The 26,433-nt window shown below is 40.2% G+C and overlaps 1 protein-coding gene across 2 annotated transcripts; it reads right to left on the reverse strand.

Moving 5' to 3' along the window:
* Window positions 1-199: 199 nt before the first annotated feature.
* On the reverse strand, window positions 200-26,433 carry dennd4a (DENN/MADD domain containing 4A). Of its 2 annotated transcripts, XM_008412217.3 has the most exons (30): window positions 26,186-26,433; window positions 20,385-20,716; window positions 20,012-20,258; window positions 19,292-19,361; window positions 19,027-19,196; window positions 17,996-18,234; window positions 17,800-17,866; window positions 17,604-17,662; window positions 17,368-17,512; window positions 16,441-16,616; window positions 16,022-16,122; window positions 14,786-15,004; window positions 14,106-14,251; window positions 13,706-13,726; window positions 12,348-12,481; window positions 11,995-12,127; window positions 11,673-11,879; window positions 11,444-11,572; window positions 11,191-11,335; window positions 9,562-9,684; window positions 8,677-8,787; window positions 6,321-7,066; window positions 6,016-6,235; window positions 4,624-4,715; window positions 4,355-4,530; window positions 3,837-4,224; window positions 3,095-3,212; window positions 2,688-2,850; window positions 2,515-2,579; window positions 200-1,967 (listed from the first exon to the last, which is right to left on the reverse strand). In XM_008412217.3, exons 2-30 carry the CDS (start codon window positions 20,693-20,695, stop codon window positions 1,831-1,833), a joined length of 5,058 nt encoding a protein of 1,685 aa, XP_008410439.1. In that variant the 5' UTR covers window positions 20,696-20,716; window positions 26,186-26,433; the 3' UTR covers window positions 200-1,830. The 2 variants fall into 2 exon arrangements, with proteins under 2 accessions (XP_008410439.1, XP_017160845.1); XM_017305356.2 differs by lacking the exon at window positions 13,706-13,726.

Raw genomic sequence — 26,433 nt, forward strand, 5'->3', positions numbered from 1 at the left:
AACTATGACCCCAAACACATTTTAATACGTTTGTAATGTGAAAGTATGAGTCTAAAATATGTGCACAGTTTTGACAGGGCAGCTTTGATAGTGTGATTTGTCTTAAATGTAAATCTTGCAACATTATTTTCATAACTGTGTTGGAGTAAATTCAAGCTTTTTTTTAAGGTAATCAGCTTAGGAATGACAAAGCCTGAAATCCACTTGGTAAACGTGTTTATTCATAAATGAAGGCAAAGTATCGATCCGCTAAGGGAAGAAATTTGTTTTCTTCTTTTATGTAAAAATCATACAAATTAGTATCTGCGTTACAAACAATAAATAACACTTCAGAAACATTGTTAAAGTCGACAGTTAGTGTAAACATCACATAAGACATAACATTACATTTTGGTCATCAGTGGTTTTCAGACACTTATGAGGTGGTGATAATTCAGATTCACATGTTTTGAGGTTGGTGTTCGAGCCAAGCACGCAACCTTGACTTATCCAGCATTATATCATCAGAAGTGATTGTGAAGCTCAATATAAATGGAATCTCAGTTGTTGTTGTTGTTTGTTTTTTGTTTTTTTGCTTAGATGTATTATTAAGATGCTGAAGTTTCACACTCAATTTTAAAGTGAGATTGAATTCGGGCAGGTCAAAGCTTAATCGTGTAACTTTTGGGTGATGATTACAGTGCAAATAAACTCTGGCAGCTATTCAAAGTAGTAGTGGGTTCAAATCTCTTCTTGACCTGTTATTCACAACAAACAGTGCACAGTTGAACAAGTATTCAAAATCTACACCAAAAACAAAACTTACAAAATACAAACATTCTGTACATTTACAGGACCTATGACAATTATTATTTGTAAAAAACAAACAAACAAAAAAACGGTTTAATTAAAGCAAAAAAAAATTAAATAAAATTGAATGCTTTTAGTTCGATTACAATGTTTTAGATATCCTTTTATGGCTGAATATTATACATAATCTTTTTAATTACCTCTTTAAAAAAAAGCTTGGAAATCTGTAAATAATATAAATAATATTCCCTACTGGGTCTCTTTAAGCGCATTGTTAAAAAGGATGAAGGATTCAAGGCAGGAGATTTTTACCTCATTGCTTCCAAACCAGTGTTGCTATTACCACACGGTTTAATGTATCCAGGTAAATGAACATGCTATAGTTTTACAGAGTTCATGTTAGCACAAGTAGACTCAGCTTTATTGAATGAATCTAACTCAAATGTCAGTACAGTACAGCAACTCCTGCAATGAAGCGTGACTTTGTAGCTTTGGTTGCAGGACCACTGAGTTATCTAACAGAGGACGCACAGCTCATCCCGTCAAAGTGCTTTGTAAAATCACAAACATCTAATAGCAACAACAGTCTAAACAAGGTCACCGGGACCACTGAGAACTTTTTAATAATGTGATCTTATGCTCACATTTGCACACTTATTCACAGCTTCAACAAACACAAAGTCATAAAATAGACTGTATTACAACTGTGCAAACATGTTACTGCAGGGATATTCAAAATATGGTCATTTTTCTCCAATATATCTATATATATATATATATATATAAACACAAGGCCTTCATACCTCTCAGCTCTAACAGTACAAGAAACTCATGGCAGTTGCTTTGCATTAAGGGGGGATTTTTTTTTCCATTGTGCTTACTAAGAGCTCCATGCCCAAGTCAGGTGAGCTGGTCCTGAGTGTGAAGAGCAGTCCAACATGACAGCAGCAGTGACTGTGGTTGAAGTTATATATATATACATATACAAATATTTATATATATACACACTGTATATACACATTTAAAAAAAAAAAATGACGTTCACAAACTGGGCTCTCCAAACGTCCTCCGGCACTCCATGACCCCAGCGCCCGGAGGTCTGTCACAGTTGTGTGTCAGTTTAACTTGGTTGGGGGAGAGGCGATCATAGGCCAACCTGTACTCCCGATCAAAGGCATCTGCACAGAGAGAACACGATAGTTCAACCTGACCATTCAATAACTCAAGATGACTTTATAAAGTTATACACAGTGCCTTGCAATTTCCTTTTAATATTGTTAAAATCATATATTTCAATGTATTTTATTGGGATATTAAGTGACTGACTGGTAAAATAGTCTCCAGATTGAGATGGGGAAACCCCAAAACACATGCAACTGTCATTTAAGCAATGGACAGTTGCACAAAGTACTGATTCAAAGAGAGGATGAGAACAAATGCGAACCACATGTTTCTAATTTGTATTTGAAAAAAAAAAAGAGGTAAAGTTATGAATCAATTTTTGTTACACTTTATGAATATGCATTACTTCTTTGGGGTGTCTCACAAAAAAAGAATCCAGTAAAATTCATTGAAGTTAGTAGTTTTTAATGGGATAAATGTAAAAACTTAGGGTGCCGTGAACCGTTTTCTGGGGAACTGTAGATCTCAGCCTGTCGCTGTTTATCAAACAAAAGAATTTGCACATTTTTCTGCTGCTAGCAAGAATAAAAGGAGTGAACTTACTGATATTAATGTTGTTCTTCCCCAAAGCCACAAGAGTTAGAAACAGTAAATCTCTGTAGAGGCTCCTTTTAGGGTAAAATAGATAGAGAGAGAGAAAAAAAACACTTCAGACTTTCCATCCATATCATCCTCCCCAGGCAGTTTAGAACGGCACAAACATATTTCATTCCCACCTCTGTCTCTTGAAACCCAACTCAGGCCCCAGCAGCTGGATGATCTGGCTCATGGGCTGATAGACGTCGCTCTTCTTGATGCTCCTCACAAAGCCCTGCAGCAGCTCCACAGTGAAGAGCTGCCCTTCTTCGCACAACCCAGAGCGGATCAAAGAGTTGGCACCTGTAAAAACAGAGCAAACTAAGCGTCAGCCTGATCAAAGGATCATTCATCTCCGACGCTCAAAGTCGACTAAGACAGCAGAGGCATGAGGAGTCCTGAGATAAATTATGTACGATGCTCCAGGTTTATCATAGACTAACTTTTTAAAGTAAATACGTCCTCTTAACAGCAAGAAGACTTTGGTGAAAATATAGAGCTCTATATTTTACCACAGTGTATTCAAGAAAATGCAGAATCAACTTACAGTGTGTGTTCCACAGGACATAGCAGGGTTGAACTTTATCTTTGTGCAGCTTCAGGTTGTCCCACATAATCCTCACCAGCACCTGCTTGCTGTCCTCAGATGAAGCAGACTGGGGAATCTGGAAGGAATAAAATATGTGAGCTTACTCCTTTTTGGTGTCGGGTCTTTTGGGGGTAATTTTAATATTGCAAAGTCTGTATGCTCGCTTGAGAGCGCTGGCTATTTCACACTTCATCATTTTGCACATTTGCTGTTTCAGTTGTTTCCAACCCAGATTTTATACCACAGGAGATTTTAAATCAACCATGGGGAATTTTTTTTTTTTAAGTGATGTGTTTCGTACCATCTTTGGAAGCCAATTATGTATAGGAATTTTCTATGGTTTACCATCAACAAACTTTTTAACAGAGCATGTATTATAGATTGATATAAATCAGAAAATAATAATTAAGTTAAATTATGTGTGAGAGCTACCCAATTCACTACAAATACTTAAATGTATAGAAAAATAAAGCAATACCAATTATCTTATGGATGTGAAATGGTTCTTCCAGAGCTGGTGCTTCACAGTAGTTATTTTCCCTGTACTTAACACTAGGAGGCGCCAAACACCACAGTTGAATTCAACAAAGAGAAACAATTCTTTTCATAATCCTCCCCTCTCTCTATCCCCCCCACTAGCAATATTAAGGTTAAAAATATAAATGATGCCTACAGATGTACAACATGTATTGATAACTACCTGGTCACCATGGCTACAATGTTGGGAAGCCAAGATAAGAGCAGGCAAGTTACTGGGCAGCTCCAGTCTTCTGAAGTACCACACAAGGTTCCAGAAGACGATGGGATGTTGGTCAACGACGCTCGGGGAGGAGATGGCCTGGTCTCCCTCGTTCACCAGCAGGCTCTCCAGCTCCTTCCAGAGAACCAGGGGGCTCAGGTACGGCACTGTCACCGGATCAGGAGATGATGCTTGTGCCAAGGCTGGGCCGTCACGGCAAACACTCCAGCTGCTCTCCTGCTCCAGAGCAGGAGCCGCAGATGGCAGAGCTGCCTCAGACAATTTGGCTTCAGGGCTGAGTGGTGCAGACGTGTCCTCCTCTTTAACAGGATTACTCCACTTAGATGGCCTGGGGGGGGGGGGAGACAGAATGGATCTATTTAAAGAGGTCATGAGGTTAAATAGCTATTTAGATCACATGTGTCTGTGAAAAATTATGACCTTTTCACAAAAATATAACCACAATAGCAATACATTACCTATGCTGTGGTCTGAGGTCTTTGATTTCCACATTGAGGAAAGGCAGGAAGGCAGTGCCACAGAACGGACAGGTGCTGTTGAGGTTTGAGTCATCTGCTGTCCAACCGGCCATGATCTCTTCATCGTACACCAGACAGTCACATGTTTTACAAAGTGAGCAGCTAGACATCATCACCTAGGAGAGTTAGCATAAGGAGAAGGCATCAATTGCCAATGAAACAGCCTGAGCAACCTCATGAAAACAGTTTATGGCCTGTAAATATCTTACCTCTATGGTGTAATTAGGACTGGGCTGGAAGCGGCTGACATCAGGAGAAGAATCTGGAGTGCGTGGGCCTTTAGAATGAAGAGCTAAACCACCTGGACACAAAGAAGAATAAGACAGTTATTAGTAGAAGGCAAACCTTGATTTAAGGTCCCACAGATTAAAGCTAAATCTGCTCGGTTATTCCTTTAATCTAAATACTGGGAGAAGTCACTTCTCCCAGTATTTGAGCAGCTTGAAATGAGATAGTTCACATTCGAGGCGGACAAACATGCTACATTTACTGAGGCATCAGCTTTTCCATTAAAGTCTAGAATCGGTCAATGTTTTGTCTTTTGAGGTCAGGTTTAGTAAATCTCTGTCTCAGTTGGGTGTGAGCATGTGAATGTATATGCACGTGTCCAGCAGAGGCGCCTGCAGCTAGCTGCACAAAAGCCTCCGCACTGAATCCACCCTCATGCCTGCTGGCCTAGTTTTCCACAGAACACCACCCAAATCTTTCCAACATTGAGTCGTTCTCCCAGCTTAGATTCAGATTAAGTGTTTAATTTTTTTTTTTTCAAACAAAAGAACAAGGCTGCAGAATGTATTTTCATCATATCTAAGGCTACGTGTACATAGTAGACCTGAAGCCGCTTTTTTTTGTCCGCATGCAACCTGTATCTGACTTTTTCATGCCAGACTAAATGGCCCAATTCTGATCTTTTGACCCCCAAAAGATCCAACTTGTGCCACTTCTATACATGATGCTAAAACAGATACATATCCGATTGTTTTCAAAGTGTTTGCAGTGAGAGCAGCCATGTCGTATTTTATGCGACTTTTATGTCATTGATGTGAGACATACGTTATAATTCTGCACCAGAAAAAGTCAGACGTGGTAAATGCAAACGTAAAAAAAAAAGCCTAAACATGATCATTATGAACCTATGAAAGCAGTCTGTGTCACTGAACCAAATCACAATCCCGCCACTCCTGGCTCTGACCACACATCCAAACAGATTTCTCTGCAGAAGTTGCGGTAAATGCTTCACACAACGTTGTTGCTATTAGTTATGCTTCCTTTTTGTTAGCTTCTTTAATGTGACAATACTGTTGGCTCCTTTTGTTGAACAGGCAACAAAGCGATCCATAATCAGGGGCATGCATTAATACTTCTGTAAACGATGCATTGCTGCGTGATGTTAACGTTCTTCTTCTGCGCGTGCAAATTGCTTTGGGGTCATAAATCGCTTACACAGAAATCTAATTGTGGTTGCATTTAATTTGCAGTATGAACGAACATAAAGGATTGAATTTTAGAAAAAAATTTGAATTGATGTTTCTGAACGTAGCCGAAGATATTCACTGCGACACTGCTGCCTGTACAGAATGATGAGAAGTTGTTCAACCAACCAGAGAAGGAGTTATGTCTGAACACTCTTGTGGGGCTGCTGGGGCTGCTCAGGTTGGTGTGGTGAGCTGTGGCAGGGCTCCTCCTGACCCGGGACATGCTCCCATGCTGAGGTGAAGTGAAGCCATGAGGATCCAGGCAGGCGTCGCCATCCAGCAGCGAGGAGCATTCTACTTCAGCCGAGGTCAGAGAAGAAACGCTCATACGATCACTGTTCCCATCCTGCCAGAAAAAACAGAACACAACCCAGTCAGCTTGGGTCAACTGACTTCATCTCAGGCATGTCTGATTCAAACTCCCGTCTTACCTGCGTCAATGATGTCTGCGATGACAAACGGGAGTAGAGGCGACTGGCCTTCTCCGCCACACCCTTTCCTGCGGATATGACGCTGCTCTTGAAGATATCCAGCGTCGGAGTTAGCAGTGAGTCCATGGAGAACGACGAGGTGGAGGGACTGGGCGAGGAAGGCAAAGCCAAGGACGAAGGTCTCTCCCTGTCTTTGTTACACATGCCCATCGGAAGAGATGGTGAAGGCTTCAACCTCTCCTTGGATTTCAAGGGGAGCGAGAGGTGTGTGTTGGAGCGGGTGAGCGTGGAGGACTGCGGGGATGTGTGAGCTGACGAGCTGGAGCGAAACAGTGGACTAGAGGAACTCTGCAGCTCCATACTGGGAGAGCGGCTGCTCAAAGGGCTGCTGCTGTTATTTATGAACATTTCAGTCTCTTCGGCAGGAGGTGAGCTACCCTTACCCGGGTCACACTGCTGTCCTGCTCCTGCTGACCCCATCTGTGACAAGGGATCATACCCAGTTTCTCCATCTCTCTGTCTCCCCCCGACTGATTTTTGCTTGTCAGTCTCTGTATCCTCTTCTTCCACACCATGCAGTCTGTCAGCAGTAAGATGCTGCTGCTTGGTCGATCCAACTAGGGGGACGGTGAGCATCACTAATCCCTGTCCACCAGACAAGTCCAAACATCTGGGTCTCTCTGTCTTTGGCAGCGGCGGGCAAAGCAGAGTCTCATTAGGGCTGGAAGCAACCCCGGTGCCCCAGTCTGGGATAAAAACACACGAGCCAAAACATTTAGGTCAATCAGAAGTCAGATAAATAAGTATGTTTGAAATGACATTTAGACATCTTTTAAGACACATTTCAATGTCTTTTGTTCATTTGTAACTCTCTAAAGAAAGAGAGAAGGAGCATATTTGAGATTCAAACTCAGGCCTTGAAGATATGAATAAAAAAAAACATACCAAAATACGTCTTGTTCATCAACTATTGAGTGTTGGACTGTTTAATCATCACATTTTAGAAGTGCCGGATGAGGTTGTGTTTTTCTCACACCCATATCAATTCGTCATGCTGAGAGCATAACATTTAACCCATTGTATCCAGGGTAAAATTGTGCACAAGTGCAAAGGCAAAAACATTTTCTTTGGCATATGCAGAAGAATTTATATAACTGTTCCCATTTTAAAAACCATTTGGAAATAACTTTTATGCCATGATTTGTGCTTATTGTGCTTCGTATGCCCATTTTATTCTTTGTACAGTTTAACATTGTACAGCTCTTTGTGATTTTAGGTTTATAGATCAATTTTACTTACTTGTGTCAACGTACCATGCTTTCTTTCCTTAAATGTAGTTCCTAATGTTTTGGTAACATTTAATCATGCCATGGCTTAAAATGCAAAATATCTATAATAACAGTGATTTCTGTTGACTCAAAAAACCATCACCTCCTGTGCAATCAAGCACAAGATCTGGCTTGTACGGCACTGGTTAAATCTCTGTATATGCTGGTTGTCATAATCCTGTGGTATTTAACAGTCCAGACTGACATAATGACATTGTTCTAAATATAACCGTCATTTTTCTGAGAAGTGCTCAAAACATTCCTTGCAGAACAAAAAAAATGATTTCCTATTAGTTTTTCTTTAATTTCCTGTTAGTCTTTATTTATAGTCTTTTCAATGCACATCAATAAAAACAGAAGCCATCCCGTAAAGTAATTACAATAGTAATTTTAATATGTTCTGCGTAAGTCAATTTTTTAAATACATTTACTGACATAACTTTGCACAGTCTACCCCATAAAAGGTTACCCAATATTTACGTATATTTCTGTCTACCATAAGCATGCAATAGATGAGAACCCTCTGGCAGCCATGTGCTCTAGTTCAAATTTTAATTCATGTATTCTGTTCTCCAAGACATTTAATAATGTTTTCAGAATTGCTTTCATCTATTTTCTCTTGTCTAATTATGGTTACTTTAGTGAGTGGGGGGAAAAAATCCCAGTGTTGTACTTTTGTTTGGTCTTAGAATAAAGTCATCTTGTTTTCTAAGGCAAATTAAAAGTGCCTCTGATAAAAAATTCTGGCCTATTAATGAGGACAACCAATACTGCGACAAAGACTAACTCTTAGACAAAGCGCCGGCTTACGTAAGAGTAAGCATATCCTCTAAAAGATAAAAAAAAAAAAAAACACCCAAATATAACAGCAAATGAGTGGATGAGAGAACATTACACCCACACTGTGATTTTATTCCCCAGCTTTTAAAGACAGAACATTTATTTTCCTGTTTACTGTGACTCATTTCTACAGAACTGCTCACAAAGAGGGAAAGACCCGAGGAATAAAGCAGCTCTCCAATACTCACTGGGCTGCCTCAACCCTTTTTCCTCCACTGGTGCCGAGTTATCGCTTTCTCTGTTGCACAGCCTCTCCTCCTCCTTTGACAAGGAATCGTAGCCTTGATCAGACTGCCCACCTGGAGAGAAGAATATGCTTTAATCCCATCAGTGTTATTATTATGGCTCACATTTTTCCTTTCATTTTACTTTTCCTCCTTCAGAAAGAGCTCAACACATTGAAATTATCACGCCAGTTTTTAAGGAAACTTTTCAAGAGGCGTCTGATCACAGAAGTTTTCTTCAAACGAGAGCTCTGACATTGCCCCGAGCTTACAGCAAGCATTCCCAGAATAGAAAAGCAAGAAAGGCAGAAAAGGAATAAAAATCTTTCTAAAACTTGAATCATGCTTGCAAGGTCAGCATGTAGAATAAAAAGTTTACAGACTGTTTTTTTCTTTTTTACTTTTTAATAGCTTAGTTTGATGTAAACATTGAAGAGGCAAGTTATACCAGAGTAAAATGTGAAAATATAGAAAAGTGCTAAGATGGATAGCTCTCGTAGTAAATTTACATTTTCATCCAATCCTGTAGATGCTATAGGAATTTAAATTGGATAATTTCACCATACAAATAATAATAAAACAATGTTTGCAGCATTGTATTTTTTTCTGAAAATCAAATAATCAACAAAAAGCACCTTGCTTGGAATATAATGGCGCAATTTAGCACAAACATAACGATGCGTTATCTATGCATACTGTGATCTGAGCAGGTCAAAGGTTTCCAGATCAAATGACTGATCCACTTTTAAGGTGACAAACGAATCACATCCAGATCACAGAGGGTTAAAGAGAGAAGCATTTCAGATTGAGTGGGAAACAGTAGGGCGGAGTGGAGCTGCATCGCCTTACCTGTACTCAATCCATCATCACTGGAGTCCATTTTGGTGAAGTCGGTATCGATGGAGGTGCGTTCCGCAGAGTCATTAGTGCTGTCTAAGCTGCCATGGCTGACTGTGTCGAGATCACTGCCATCTACAGGGGAAACGACAGGGAGGAAGGGGAGCGAGACGCTTCAAAACATGACAGATAACCAATAGCCCTGCTCACATAAGAGCCAATCACTGAACCGAGGAAAAACTATTAACAGCCGAAAGCCACACAAATCTCCTCATGCCTGAATGAGACCAAACAGATATCTGTACTGTCTGGATTTAGCTCAAAAGAATGACGTACTGAAACGTGAGTTGATGTTTTGCGTTTCTCTGACTGTAAATTTGACGAGGAATATTTGAATATCGTAGATTAGCATAAAAATGAGTCCATTATGCTAACAGAGTCAAACCAACATCAACATGACATCCACAGCAGCGACGACGCCGTTTTCAGAGTAACGCGTGGTGTTTTCATTAGTGCCCCAACACAACATTCATTACAGTAATGAGGTGGTCTATGGTTTGGGGAATTAGAGAACATGTCAGCATGAGAAACCCGTGTACTGACAGAGCTCGAAAGAAAAACCTTTTATGCTGTTTAATTATAAGTACATTACAGTGTCATTAAGGGAAGGCAGATGGGGAACAATATGTGCCGGTGGAGGCTGCGGCTGGGGATAAATGTTGAGAGAGCTGGAAAACAAGCGGAGCAACAGCAACTCAGGCCAAAAAAATACATAAAATCTTAATGCATCTGTATTATTGTTAGTAACAACAATTAGTTTATGCCACCTTTCTATTTGAACCGAATTTGGGGTACACATTACAGAGTGTCATATAAATAACTTGGGATTTTCAAACACGGTCCCAAGTATCGTCATGGATTCCCATCATAACACCATTAGCAGAATCAGATTCTGCTTTGTTGGCTAACTCTGTGTGGACAAAGAAGTTGACTTTGATTTCAGATGCATCATGGTGTACAAGCATTAAATTTAAATACATAAACTTCAGAGGAGTTTGGCAGATGTGCAGTCATTATTTTGGCATCTGCAGCCCCGACAAGTCCTACGACCGAAATTCCTTTTTTTTTATATCACTTCCTATATTTTGTGCATAATTTGCAAAACTGTATGTAGATACATCCGTTTGCATAACTAATTAATCTGTTTTTCCCCCACAAATAATTATTTTTTTAAAATATTTTTTTATACTAAAATTCACAGTGAAAGAGAGAATATTTAGACTGGTGCTGCTTTCTTATCTGTCATGAAACCTGCTTCGCTTGCTAAAAAGCAGGAGAATAACCTGTAACTTTTGTCTGTACATGGCTAACTGTGTGGTAATTCAACATATTGTGAAGAGCAAAAACCTCATTTGCATAAGCATAGCATTCGGTTGTGCATTTACTTGTAGAGTCGGATCGATCAAACATGAATCAAAACAAAAGCAAAAGACTGTCCTGCTGAAACTCTGGCTGAGACGAAATATTTGGAACTGTCAAGAAACTGTTTTACCTTCTCATATGTATATGCACAATTAAAAATGGTCATGTCAAAGTCATGTTAGAAATAGTTTGCTAAATCAGTTTGTTCAAAGTTCCCACCTGAAAGCTGGGGGTCTTTGTGTGGAGTCTGCTGCTTTTTTCCTGCTTGCTTGAACTGAAGCACGCCGAGTATCACGTTCCTCAGCTTCCCCCACAAGAAATATCCTCCTCTGGTTGTGGAGGGCCAGGTGCTCTCCAACACCGCCTTGGAAAACAATACAACGCCATAAAAGTCTAGAATCATTGCCAAACAGCCAAATTTATTGTCAAATGACTTTGTTGCTCGGATGGTGTTCACAGCGACAGTACGCACCTTGTTGTAGTATCCATAAGTTATAGCATTGGGCTGAACTCCTGCCTTCTTCATCTCAAACAGCACTCTGACGGCCAACACTGGCTGGCTGTACTGACCGCACAACTGCAGCAGCACACGGTAACACACCTGAAACACAAAAGGAAAAAGAGTTTTGCTAAAATCATATCATATACCAAAGCAACCCAAACCTTCAGCCTTTTTACTTCTGTATCAAGTATTTTCATACCTCATCCGGAGCCTGCAGCTTCTTGTCTTGCATCTTTCTTAAGACATCGTAAGCGGTCCGCAATGCTCGCACCTTGGAGTGACAGTTTCCCACAAACCCCGGCAGGCAAATGAACCACAAGCCGTAGCAGTGCCGAAGCAAACACTTAGACCACATCTGAGGCATAGATGAATGTGTTTTGGCCATCTTCTGAGCGGATTTGATCTCCTGCAAAATGAGAAATTTGTGGTTCTTTATCACCCAAATGCCACGGCAGTCACTCCTCTTTAACATTTATGGGTTTAAAAAATAAAAAGCAGAGTTCTCTGTTTCAATGTGTGACCTGTTTTGAACGTCTAAAGATGGCCGTGGGACTGGCTGGGGTGCTGTGGCGTGGAGCGATGCCTGCGGAGTTAGAATTTGGTCCCTTCATGGTCTCCAAAAGATCAGATCTCAGGACCGGGAACCCGGAGTAGCTGCAGGGACACGGAAATAATGAAATCATCTGCAGCAGACAGCAATAAAAGGAATGCTGGCAGTAAAGTCTGGTGCAATGTGATATGGACTCCAATGCCAATGTGTTGTAGTTCAAAATGACCACAGGACTCAGCAGAAGTCACCAAATTCTAAGCTTTGTCTTTCTTCTTTTGCCATCTGTTCAAGTAAAATTAAGTAAAGTAAAGAAGTGAGTTATACCTATAGCACAGAGGATGTTCTTCTCCTTGAGGCAGAGGAGGCAGTTCTGGAGGGTTGATGTAAACCGTGTGCTCACTGCGGTGGGATTCATCCAGCTCGATCAGCCTGGTGTCCTCTGGCCGCTCGCTATCCATCTGGTTTGCAAGAGAAGTACATACTTGTCATCATTCTTCATCTTTAGTTACCATAAATTCAAATTCCACCCATTACATTTATGCATGCTGCCTCAACAATAAGTGATATAGTACGAGCCCTCAGATCCGGCCACATATGGGGGTCCATAAGAACGAGCAGATGTCACTGATGACTCCATCTGCATTAGAATTATGGCGCCGGATCTGAAGAGAGGCACTGCCAAAGGCAGCGGCTTGAGCCCATAAATCCTCCAAGACTAAATGAAAGTAGACTGCAGAGACCTGAGCAAAATTTACGCCGTGTTGCCCCAGAGACATTAAACCTTTTGACTGAGATACTTTGGCAACACTACTGGATACTAAGTAGCCACATTAGCTTCACATAAAACTTGACTGATCTGCTGTTTGGAGAGAGCTACACAAAGCTCCTCGGCCGGCATGTCAGAGAAAAGCTCCAGCCCGAAGCAGCAAACACTCTCATTTTCAGACTCAAAAGAGTAAAAAAAAAAAAAAAAGGCATTCAAGTACACTAAAAATGCTTGATATGATGATCTAAAACTATTTTCCTTTTATGTTTCTCACAGCTATTCTGCACACAAAACATCAATATTGTAACAGGAGCTAAACAGTCCCCCCAGTAGAAACGAATTAGAGGGTTTATTCCGCTCAGCTGAGAGGATGATTCAGTCGACCGACTCTGACTGACCTATTTGTCTTCGCTTCGATTCTGCTCCTCTGCGCTTCTCGAACTGGTGTCCTTCCTCTCACACCCAAAACCTCTTACTCAATCATGCATTTGTTGTCAGTGTCAGCAGCAACAACGAATGAATCAATGTTTCCACTTCTCAATAATAACTGGGAGAAATGAACATCAACATCGGACCTCTAAAATGTTCTTGCTGGATTTGAATGTAACATCCTGATTGCACAATTTTGCATGCATAGAGAGGATGTTTTTTTTCTTATAAAAGGGGGCAGGATGTTGTGTCATATTTTTTTTGGATGTGCAACAAAGCCTTTTGACAGTCTTTATTCATATAAACTGTCAAATCAGCAAATAATGACAACAATTCGCAATCGTCCCACAGGATGTTTTTGTTAAAAAGGGAAAGAAAAAAACACAAAAAAATGAAGATTTAAGCATGACACAGGATCTCTTAGATAGAGCCTAAATAGTGACAAAACATTTACTCATACAACACAACACGAGTTCAGTTGGCTTACCTTGCTACCAGAGGTGAATAACTACCAGACAGGAAGCACAATGACAAAAAAAGAGGACAAAAAAGGTAGTAAATGAGCAGCAGAGAACACACAAAGAGTAAAATAGGAGTAAAAAGCAGAAACAGTCATAAATTGTGGAGGAAAGTGTTACATTTTCAAAGCTTTAAAGAAAACAGAATCCGTAAAGAGAATAGAAATATGAAAAACCTACGAAAATGGCTTATTTAATATGGTTTCTAGCATTGACACACTCAAACAGACCTCTGCCATTCAGATTTTAACAACCTCTAATTTGTTTCTCCAAGATTCCAGATAATATCAAAATTAGGGCTGCAAAAACAGTAAAAAAAAATCTCAGTTTTGAGAAAAAAGATAACGAGGATTAGCTGAGACCCCTCACCTTATCAACACAGTCATCAAAGAAAGCCAGGCTGGCATCTTTATCACTGACAAAGGAGCACTCTTCGATGAAGCGACTGAACATCTGAGTCTTCGTCATGAGGGAATAAAACCTCTGATGGGAGCGGTCTCTGCTCTTCAGGAAGCCTGTGCAAGTAAACACATTATTTCATGATAAACTTAAAAAGCGGCATCGTTATTACAAAATATCAGACCTTTAGATCTGAAACAAAGAGGTCACGATGTTCTGAACCAATATCTTAGGAAATTAACAGACTGATTTGAAACAGGCTGTTCTTTGGCTCTGATTGCATAAGAGCAGAAAGATGTGCGTGGACATTGTGCTATTAATCATGCTGCTTCTCTGACTTATCATCCAGGCCTAATTTCCACAGAAGCTCAAGTTAGATAGCCTGCATCCATTTAAGGGAAATTTTTATGCAAGAACTTCAGTTATTAGAACCCAACTTGTACAGCAATAAATCTTGGGGGCAAGAAAGCCATAGCTGCTCTGACAAGACTGATTATTACTTAATTAGAATGACTGCAAATGTGATTTCTGCTCGGACACAGCACCTAATAAAATTGCTAAAACATTCCTATCTTTTGTAATCTTTTGTTGAACCATGCTGGATCATTTTTTTTTTCACTACTTTAATAAAAGGCGAGACTGAAATTTACCTTGGAGGTCAAACAGGGAGGTGACATCCGTGGTTTTCTCAGAGGGAGCTTGGGTGATGGGCTGCAGGTAGGAGCGGTAGCCTCGAAGGATGGCTGCCATGAAGCGGAGGAAAGCTTCTTGGATCTCCAGCTCAAGAGTGTGGAGGCTCTTTCCGCCGTAAAGCTCACTGTCAGTCATGGTGTGGTCCATCTGCACATCATCACGGTTTAACTGGCAGCCTTACAGAAAGAGCCGAGCAGAAAATGATTTAAAATTTAGTCAACGCTTAAGCATGACTTTCTGAAAACGGTGTAAGTCTTAAATAAAGATTGGATGGCATTACACCAGCAAACTACAAAACCTCTGATAGTAAAGTAACATCCCAAAACATCACAATAACAAAAATACACATTCAGTGTAATTTCAGGGTTAGTACTTTTGCCATATTGTGTCGCATGTGGATGAAAGGCACCGCAGATTACACATTTTAAGCCACCAGAGTTCAGAACCTTCAATTTCTGCAGGGTTTTTGCAGACATCCAGTCAATAGTTTGGAAGAGTTCAGTGTGAGTCAAAGTGGTGCACATGCCCAAATGACGCTGTTATCAACAAAGCAGAGGCACAGTTAGTGCATCTTGGTGAAGAGAGTAGATTTACTGTACTGCTGAATTCCAACCCAAATTTTGCATGAGGCTAAAATATTACATCTCATGATCACTTGATTCAAACTAACGAGCTTCTTACACAGCCTGGGTAAATCTTTTTTTTTTTTTTTTTTATAATTTTCACGAAGCTAGGCTTTTAAATTATGGCTTCCATGCCTATATAATGTAGTGATAGATGCAGTAAAAACCTTCCATTTGCACATGTGAAAGTGCAAAAGGGCACAGAAAAACATTACTATTAGCTTGTATTGCTAATGCCAGTTAGCCTGGTCAAATCGCTCAGAAATCCCACTAGTTTCTGAGCATTTAAATGGAACACAGTTACAGGTTGATGTCATGCAGAGACCCTAATTCTGACTTACAGTATAAATGAAAAACAGCGTAAGTAGCCCCTCAGTGTGGCGAAAAGGCAACTAATATCACACCATTAGCAAGATGTTCTGGGATGAAGATCACAAGTTGTTTTCATGTCATAGTGAGCTCAGCTTCCTGTAAACTCAACCATCCAAGCTGACTCAACAGACTCATGTGGAGATCTAAATTATGCATGAAACCACTTTGGAAAATGACACAGCGTTGGACTGGACTCACCCTCTGTGAGCTGCTGATAGAGCTTATTCAGGCTGTTCAGGAGATGTTTACAGGCTCTCCTGGGCAAGATTTTCCATGTCAGAGCCTTCTTTTCGTCTTTTCTGAAAGCACACCAGATGGTTTTCATTGCAGGGGGGAGGAGGACAGTGGAGAAATATTGGGGAAAGATAGAACAAGTTCACCGACATTAGAACTGACATCTTAAAGTGTGTGAGCTGATGTGGGAGGCATGTGTGCTCTGTCGAGTAAAATGCTTCACATTCCAGCCGCACTCATTATGTAAGAGAGGCTCCTACTGACAAGACTCTGATAACCTTGTGGATAACTTTCAGAATCGCATTAAGCAAGGATAAATGAGTTTTGGCAGGGGAGATTAAAGTTGATCTATGACATGCTGTCTGCAGTCAGAGGTCACTTACTGGGAGATGGTGTTGGTGTCCAAATCAACACAGCTGATATCAGCGGGAGGCACATAAAGGTCAAAGTATCGGGAATCCAAACCCACGATAAAAGGGCAGGGTGCGCTGAGAACATCTGCCAGGGCCAGCGGACACAGGGGGATGTAGGGGCAAGGCCAGTGGAAAGGAAAGATCATCTGACAGGAGAGCAAACAGATCCGTAAAAATCACACATGCAGTTCCAGTCAAAAGTTCGCAAACACCAAAAATTGGTATAAATGTCACATTAATGGGAATCTTTTAATAATTTATTTGAACCATTTTTTTTTATAAATGTTATGAGGATATAAGAATTAGTTGCACAAAATATAATGAGGATTTTCTCTGGTAAACAGAGGTTCAAAATGGCCCATTTCAATTAACTCTACCAATACTGATTAGAAGAGCCACTAAATATCCAGCCTGATTTATGGTAAAAGCTTGCTGACCAATGTGGATTCAAAAATATTCACAATAAATTTAAACTTGTGCATATAAATCTTGTTTTTTTTTGTTTGTTTTTTTTAAATAATTACAGCTGTTTATAGTAGTATTTTCCCTCTATAGAAAGAAACCCCAGTTCGAATACATTAATGAAAACTCATCAACTCAATTAGATGTAAATGTCTTAGCAGAGCTGTAAAAACATGTAATGCATAAAACAAGAGTTAATCTGCATAATAATTTATTCTTCTGCAATTATTTTCATCTCATAAATATGCATGAATTTTAGAGGAACATTTTTAGAGGACCAATTTTTGGTCACAGTGACTAAATGTATATTTATTCTTCAAAGATACACCGGCTCCATCTCAACTTTTTTATGACTACCCTCATTCACATTAACGATCATTCGCTTTTGTGTCTTTAACATTAAAAAAATTAGGATACAAAGAACCAAATGCTTACAGACACAAGAGCCTCAGTGACGCTGGTGAGAACAGCTGGACGTAAGGAATGAACCAGGATCTTGTGCTCAGTGACGGCCAGCACGAGAAGAGTGGCTGCATTTTTAGGCCCCAGATTCAGCAGAAGTGTGGAGAGACTCCCGCCGCTGCAGGGAAAAAAAAACATTAAAAAGAGATTTATTTATTGAGACAAAAGAAGTCATTACATGATATTGTAATTCATTTTTAATTCTCTACCTAAGAGGCAGTGGAGAGGACACTGGTTGGCTCAGAATCAGGCTGTCGTGTGGCGACAACTATGAAGGACAAACAAGTTAAATGACTAATGAGTTTGCACAAGATAACGGGCTTTTGTTCAGAATTTAAGATTTAGAATTAATAAAGAACATGCAGGATTGATAAATAACATAAAACAATAATGTTCTTGCTGCACCTGGACAAGGATTCTTGGTCTTTGGATGGAGGGAAATGGAACATTTTTCATGAAGTGAGATATGTGCCTGTGAGAGACAGAGTAAAACATAATAAAGTTGTTAAACTGAGTAACAGTAAATTATCTTCGTTCTAAAAAAGATAAATAAATAAATAAAAAACACAGGATAAAAAAAAAGTAAATCGTATCCGCTAACTTTTCAATTGGCAGTGCATGTGGTCCAGAGATGGAATATCTGTAGAGGAAGGTGAGAAAGCTCTTGAAGGACTGGAAGAAGGGCCAGTGTGAGAGTAAGCAGATGCTCTTGTTGCTGTAAACATTTCTGCTGCTGTCAGGTCCGAGATGACAGCTCGGCAGGCCGAGTTGTGAGCGCTGACGCTCCGAAAGGTTCTCCTCCAGGTAAGGCTCATAGAACTGGATAGCTGCTCCGTACACCTGCACACAACACATGCGATCACAATGTGAGCAAAACGACCTGCTTAAAGTGTGCACACTCATAAAAATTACTAATGAATGAAGCCAGTGGACCATTGAAAAAAAATCCAATAATTCCCAGTTCTTATTATAGAAATATTCAGCATGATGTATTATCATCCTCGCTACGTTAAAGATTGCTACCCTAAGTAAATGAACAAATCAGTGTGTGCAGGAGGCGTCGTGACACTAGCCTGCAGACAAGACATTGCAGGCAAAAATAAATGAGCACTCAGGCATTCAGACTTGCGCACCAGCCACACTGCTGCAGAAGACATTCATTATTCAAAAGACGGGCTACACAAAAATCTTTTATGCTGCATTGCTTACAAAAGCTAACAGCCTTTTAGTATTCCTAAAACAGCTCTTGGAACATTTTTGATTCCAGTCAGACCTAGAAAATTGATTAATATTGTCTGTCGTTCTTGGAAATACTGCTGTGGCTCTTGAACAAGCAAATGCATTAGAGAACCTGACGCAGTGAAAAGGACAGACAGGGAAATAGATATGGAGAAGCTAACTTTAACAAGGCGATTAAGGCTGAGTGCGTGAAAAAAACGGACACAAACTGCATGGGAACTCCCTAACTAGAGTTGATGTAAATGAAACTTAAGCTAAAGAGAGAAGTGGTTTCCTTAACAATATTGGTATGAAAGTCTGTGATTGTCTGAGAGCCCACACAACTTCAGCAGAAATGTGTTTTTTTTTTTTTTTGGTTTCTTTTATAAGACCTTGGCAGGTTGGTGGTTATACCTTCTCTCCAGAAGCACCCGTCAGTACGAATGTGGAGAAAACGGGCAGAGAGTGTTTGGTATGAGCTGGCCAACACTCAATCATCGCCCCCATGGGCAGGCAGAACATCGGGACCGACTCAGGCAGCGGGAAAGACTCATAGTCCTCTTCAGGATACCTGCACAACAAACCTGAGCACAACACGGAGAGACAAAGTGGGTTTAAGACTGCTGTGTTTTTCCCATTCATTGCCGACACACAGGAACATATCAACGTCTCACTTTACCTGCTTTGTATGCGATTGTGTTAGCTTTAGCAAGAGACTTCTTATAGCAAAGGTAGACCGAAGATCCCCACTGATGAGTAAAAACAAAACATCACAGATAAATGAAAAGATGCAATAGTTCTATACTCTTGGAGGAGACACTTGACGTGCAGTGCCGTGCAAACTTTTGACACGTATTGTCACATTGTAACCACAAACTATAATGTTTGACCACAGCACACAACTGTTAACAATAAGGCAAGTTATACAGTTTACAGAAAAAAAAAACCACTTATAAAAAGGATATCATTTTGCTGTGTATTTCAGACTCCTAATAAACTCTAATGTAAGGATTTGGCTCCAGAAGTCATGTAGAATGGTCTAGTCCAACTAACACTGAAAGTGAGAATCTGTAGAATAACTTGACAGTTGATGTCAACGGACATTCGACATCCTGACCTAATGTTTTCCAGCTTTGACAAAGAAAAATATGCAAAGGGACAGAGGTCAAAAGACCTAAAGCAGCAACTGAAGCAAAACTCGGATCCACAGATTATTAATTCAAAGGGGGCGAATAGAAATGCAGGGCACATTTTCAGATTGTATTTTATTTTGTTGCCATGTAATCCAGATGAACCACAATGAAGCTTATGGTTGCAACATGACAAAACGTGAGCAAGTTGGAGAGGAAATATTTTTGCAAGGCTCCATACATCCAGATAATTTGCAGTTCCGGCTCACCATGCTGCTGTTGAGGTTCTTGTCCACCTTGCAGAAGGTGTGGGGAGGCGTCTCTCCCTTGCCAGGCACAATGACGCAGATGTCGGTGACAGCCAGGGAGGTGTGAGGCTGGCTCTTCGGCGCGCGCCGGTACGTGATGTAGATGCGCTGGGAGGACGAGCTGCTGATGTTGGCGGGGCGGCCCGAGGGCGTGGTCTGAACGATGTGGCATCCAGGCTTCAGCTTCTCTTTCCACTCATACAGAACACTAAAACCCAACGAAGTGTGCGAATATTTAAACAGTGTTTTAAGGCAGATTAATACGTCCCAAGGAAGAGAAGCGATTAGAGGTGCTGAGTGAGTGAAGAGTCAGCGAGCGAGGATCGCTCCTTACCCGAGATCTGTCAGCGGAGGCTTATCTCTGCCTCTCTTGTAGCACAAGAAGATCTGCGGGCCCCGAAGGCTGGCTCCATTAAGCTCTGCTGAGAGGCCTGAGGGGGTGCTCTCCACACAGGTGAAGCCCGGGGGCACCTCTTCGCCGAGGGACCGTATCACCACAGCAACGTCGGTAATAGGGGCTTTGGGTTTAACAGACTTGGTGCCGGCGTCATCAAAGTGCAGGTCCTCCTCCAGGGGCTTGAATGAATCAGTGAGGCCAGCAACCACAAAGTAGTCGGCTACACGGGGCCCTTTATCCTCCATCATGTCCCATTCCCACACTATGAGCTGGAGGTCAGAAAATAAGGGGAAGGGAGCGGGGAAGTGGGGGGGGGGTTGCAGGGTTATTATACATTTTTCTCATAAAACAAAAATTCATTGCAGCTTTAGGAGAGCAACAGCTTTTTATCATGGCAACATAACTAAACTGAGCAGTGAAAGATGGCTAAATATATGTGTCATCTCCACATCCCTCCATGAGTGCATTGTGTTAATGCTGAAAGGATTTAAAGGCAGGAACCTAGAAATACAATCAGTCTTTACATTATTTTGTTTAAATAAGTTTAAAGCTTATTTAAGTATTTTTAAAAGTAAACCTTTTGAGTTGTACCCTAGCAACTGGCTATGCACTTTAATATAAGGATGGATATTTGCTACTGCACCATATGAAAGCCTGTCGTTGTCCAAAAGCAAAAACTGAAAATGGATTATAATTTTAAAAAATAAATAAATAATTTCATGACAGCAATATGATGGATTTATATTTGTGCTTACTGGTGAAACAGATCTCTGCATGAGCTTTTAATATGACATAGACAATGCTGATGACAGTTGTTGGGGGAAAATGTCAGAGCTGACATACTGAATGAATACAATGAATGATCTTGCTATTTTCCTTCACCTTTTTTTTTTTTTTTTTACATGTAAATGTATTATAGTAAACTACGCCAACTAATAAAAATAAATCTATGCAGCTTAACATGCATGTTACATCAAAAAGAAGCACAATAGGGCAAGAAAACAATCCGCCCTCAGGGCATTACAAATGTACTTCATATTACAGGAACGAAGCAGGGATATGTAGCATCTGGAAGCATTTAACATACATTCCTGTCTGGAAAAAAACACAATATTTCACATGCGTTAAACATTTCATGACCTAAAGGGCCCATGACTGATTTGGTGAAATAAAGCACATCTTTTAAGAAAAACAGAATAGAAAGTGCAGCGTTTTCAAAACTGCGTCCTGACGCTTCTTTTATTTCCAAAGCTTGAACCAGGCAACATTTGTTCTTGGCCTCAACAATACCATGATAAATGAAGGAAATATCAGAAGCGCCTGTGAAACAGCTTGTTGTGTGTTTATCACAAAGAACAGAGAGAATCCTGCAAACCCTCTCAGCACTGGGTCAGCTTATTCTACTTCATCTGAAGAGCCTGCTTTATCTCTTTCAGCAGTCCCCCCACACTCACTGCTTGGTTGTTGTTTTTTCCATAGCTGCAATATGTGTGAGTTGACGTAAAGTGTTTCCCCCTCCCTCTGTGCTGGCTGTGTCACTTTCAAGCACCCTGGACCTCAGGAAGCCGTGGTGGCCTCGCTTCACCTGACGCCTTTTGCAGGTTTCAACCGCGACAGAGATACCCAATAAAGAAAATTTAGCCAGGGAGCAAATGGGGATGAAATTTAAGAATTTGACTGAAATCATTACAGAAAAATTTGCAGGCATTGTTCAACTCAATATATCCGGTATTTCATAACAGGCTTGTTTACTGCAGACTGGAAGCAGCGGTTTTATAAATCATGACTCATCAATGCTGGAGCGTTTTCAGAGCCCCATAGGCTCCTCTGACATTTGTTCCTGTCCAGCATTCCCCCTTTGTTCGCTGATGAGTTTTTAATTCTGTAATCTAAAGCTTTGAGACCTATATATGTGTATATGCTTATGTTTTCTGTTTATATTAAATTATTCTTTCGTAGCACTACAAATATTCTCTTGCGCTGCCGGCAACATCAGACAAAAACAAATGATGCCTCCTTTAAGATGGCCTTGTTTTCATGTTGCACCGCTAGTTCTATTTTTAAGCACTATGAGGAGCATCAAATCATTTGAATAAACCCACTAGTGAAAACATGTAGTTCTATGCTCAGATTTGCCTAACACAGGAAGTATGATCATTGATGTTTAATGCATTTAACAAACCATACCTGCAGTCAAAGCCAGTTCAGAAAATGTTAGCGAAGCAGTCACTTCTGATCTGCTATCTACACCAAACTCCCAAAACACAAGCCAGTCAATCGCAGATTTATTTAAAGAAAAATGGATTGTAACATAGAAAATATATTGTTTTTCAAATAAAATGTTTATTATGACCTTAAGAATTTCAGAATATGCTAGAGAACAATGTTATGAAGAAATTGACGTGTCCATTTTCAACACTGCGCTGCAGATTTTAAGAATCAAAGAAAATCCTTTGATGGAAGTGAAGAAAAAAAAAAACAAGTAAATTAACAAGGAGGCTTTGAAAGCTGATTTTTCTAACTCTGACTGACATTTTTACTTGCGGGTGTTTTTAACAAATTCACAACACAATTATGAATCCTTCATGCATACAAATCTAGCTTTTTCAGACGCAAAAATATTTTACGTCCGGTTAACGAAACCAAAGAACCGGGAACCAATTATAAATTTGCAAATGTTGCTGTCAACAAAGTTCTAAACTATAGAATCTGAAATAGGTTCCGTGCAAATTTTCATGCAGACGTATGGTTCATTCTTCCCTCACGTTAGGTGTCCTATGTTGCTCTAGTAGGGACGTTGAAATCCCTTTTCAAAATCACGAATGCATTGGTTGATCAGAACTGAGAACCTACTTCATATTAAAAAAGTCCTCTTCAGCACATTCACCTCATCTTTAGTGTGCCATAACACTAAATCCACTCTGCAAATACCTGCTCTCAGTGATTACTGCATAAGTGCTCAGACACAGATACACATCTGGTAGCACAACAGATGTGTCACATAATACTTGAAAGGTTCTGGATTAAATAAAGATGTAATCTCTGCTCTTCGCTACCACGACACCGACTCCATCTATTTCTATTCCTCCCCCTCAACAGGAAGCAGAAGACTAAATTTATGGCTAATCCTCACCATGGCAACAATATTAAAACTAAGCAAGTGAAGTGCATGTAGAACATTTCTGCCTGTGCTGCTCAATCACAGACACAATTCTGATTGCTCAGTAATTAGAGTAGAATATCATTATTCCACATGCTTTTGTTTTATGGTGTGATTTTATGAGTTTTATTTTAATATTGCAGCTTTTCTTCTCAGAACAGAATTGAAATTCTCAAAACTGCTCGTTCTGGTCTTCAAAACATTGTACACATCAAAAAAAAAAGAAGCCGTTTCTCGTTTTTCGGAACATGTTGCGAATGCTTCGGTGCAGCCGTGCACGTGACTGTGAACATTTATCTGCTTTTTCCTACATTTTCGTACTTATGTTGACCAAAATGAATAACATGGGTCTCTGCCGAAAAGTCTCAACCTCCGCAACATTTACTCACAAGTTTATTGCATTATGCAGAATGCTTGAAAAAATTGTCATGGTGTCAAGATTATTTCTACATATTTTCATTTGATCTTTATTTATTTATTTATTTTTTTACAAATCTATCCTGAATTGGCAAATTGTTCCCAGATGCAGAATCCTGACTTTTTTTTTTCCCAACGTACATAAATAGGTGAAGCATTACATCAACCTATAATTTATAGTTATAGTTTCATGATATTTCAGAAACAATATTCTGAGCACAAAATGGATGGATGGATGGATGGATGGATGGATGGATGGATGGATGGATGGATGGATGGATGGATGGATGGATGGAGAGACAGACAGACAGACAGACAGACAGACAGACAGAGACAGACAGAGATAGATAGATAGATAGATAGATAGATAGATAGATAGATAGATAGATAGATAGATAGATAGATAGATAGATAGATAGATAGATAGATAGATAGATAGATAGATAGATAGATAGATAGATAGATAGATAGATAGATAGATAGATAGATAGATAGATAGATAGATAGATAGATAGATAGATAGATAAAGCTCACGTTCATCTATGTCTTAATAAGGGCAATCCTGTTATGTTGGCTCAGGACTGGCAGTGAGTGACTCATGGGCTCCACAGGAGCGAGTTTTTCATTCACCACATTTTTCTTCATAGTTTCACTACAAATAAGGACATGGCGGATTTCCTCTTCTCGCCAGCTAACAAACCGACTTCCCCATCCACATCCACTGTGTACATGAGTCACCCGCAACTGTTAGCCAAGCAGTAACTTGTGAAGCACTTCTGTCAATTAGTTCCAATCTTTCATCATCGTTATTTCCCCCCTCAAAGGGACTCAACTCCAAGGGTTCTCCAACAGCGTCAGGATGCGTCGGCTCTCTTTCTCAGAAATAATTTCACGTGGTCTTACATCACCTTGGTAATTTTAGCACTGGCTGCCGCACACGCAAAGCACTGTAGCTATGGATGTTTTCTGTCATGTCGACTTTTAAATGCATTTTCTTGGAATTGACCACAAAAAACAAATAAATAAATGAACTAAATGAACAAACAAGCAGCCACACATTTTGTAATATCTGTAACAATTTAGCATTCTTTCACTGAAATGCTGCAAGAAAAACTTATCTGGACAAAACTACAAATATTTGTCTTTGACTTCGAGTAAAATGCTTCTAAATACAGATCGTTTCCATTTGATTCCAAAAACATTTTTCCACACTTCCATTAAAGTATTAACTTTATAACCTTCTGGGGGTATCCCTCCCCCCTCCTCCCCCCCAAAAAAATACCTTCATAACTACAAGACCTCTAGAAACAGATTCTCTCTGGATGTTACACGATTATTAAGCAAGCTTTGAACCTGAACCTGCTATGAGTTATATTGTTGTAATTAATGTCACCCAGGAGACAGAGCTGCTGGACAGCCCGGCTGGGCAGGGATTAAAGAGCTGAACTAACAACAGAGGGGGGCAGGGACGATGGGCAGAGGGAACCACCGCAACATGCAGGCTGCTTCACTCAGCATCTGTTCCTTCTTAGCCATAAAGACAACCTTCACCCTCATCGGCCATTTGCATGGTTCCTGTCTGGCCGAGAGGGAGACCCAGCTCCTAGATGAAGAGACCACACACGCCCAAGATAAACAGAGCAGAAAGATGAGGGGAGAGCACACTCCTAGGTGGAGCTCGGAATAGAAAGAAAAACAAACAAAAAAAAAAAAACGCAAAAGAGCCGCGCTGGATTAGCCTGCAAACCACGCATCGTATACAGAAGGAATATCTGCATTGAATAAATAATCAAATTAAAAATATATATGACTGCCCTAAGCGTTTTATCCTTTGTCCACCTTTCTTTTTCTTTTTTTTTTTTTACTGAGCAGTTCAGTAATTCAGTTGAGCCGATGGACGCACGACAAATCACGGCGAAAACATCACGTTATTCCCGCATGTCTGCACAACATTCAAACAATTCCACCTCGACGATTACGCTCGACTTATTAATCCAATATTAAATTGCTATTAACGGGATCACGTCAAACGTAGCGTCAAACGTGAGGGAATGCGATTTTAGCTCCCACGTTGGAAATAAATAAAACATCTTAATAGCACAGATTGAAACAGTAGATAGCTTTGCGTTTTTACTCGGTAAGAAAATACATATTTACTCACATCACGAAGACAGAAGGGTGACCTGCGGAATATGATAGCGCCTCCGGATTTCTTAGAAATATTAAAACGCTTTCCTCTTTGCTCACTTTGACTATTTGTTTAATTTTTTTTTCTTTACGCTTATATTCTTGTTATGTTAGTGTGTTAGAAAAATCCTGTCGCGCATAAGGATCCAAATATATATATATATACACGGTGTAGTGCAGGGGAGCGTTTATATCCAGACCTGCGCTGCCCACGTGACTGAT

The sequence above is a fragment of the Poecilia reticulata genome, chromosome 6, assembly GCF_904066995.2.
Source record: "Poecilia reticulata chromosome 6, P_reticulata-male-v2, whole genome shotgun sequence".
Lineage (NCBI taxonomy): Eukaryota > Metazoa > Chordata > Actinopteri > Cyprinodontiformes > Poeciliidae > Poecilia > Poecilia reticulata.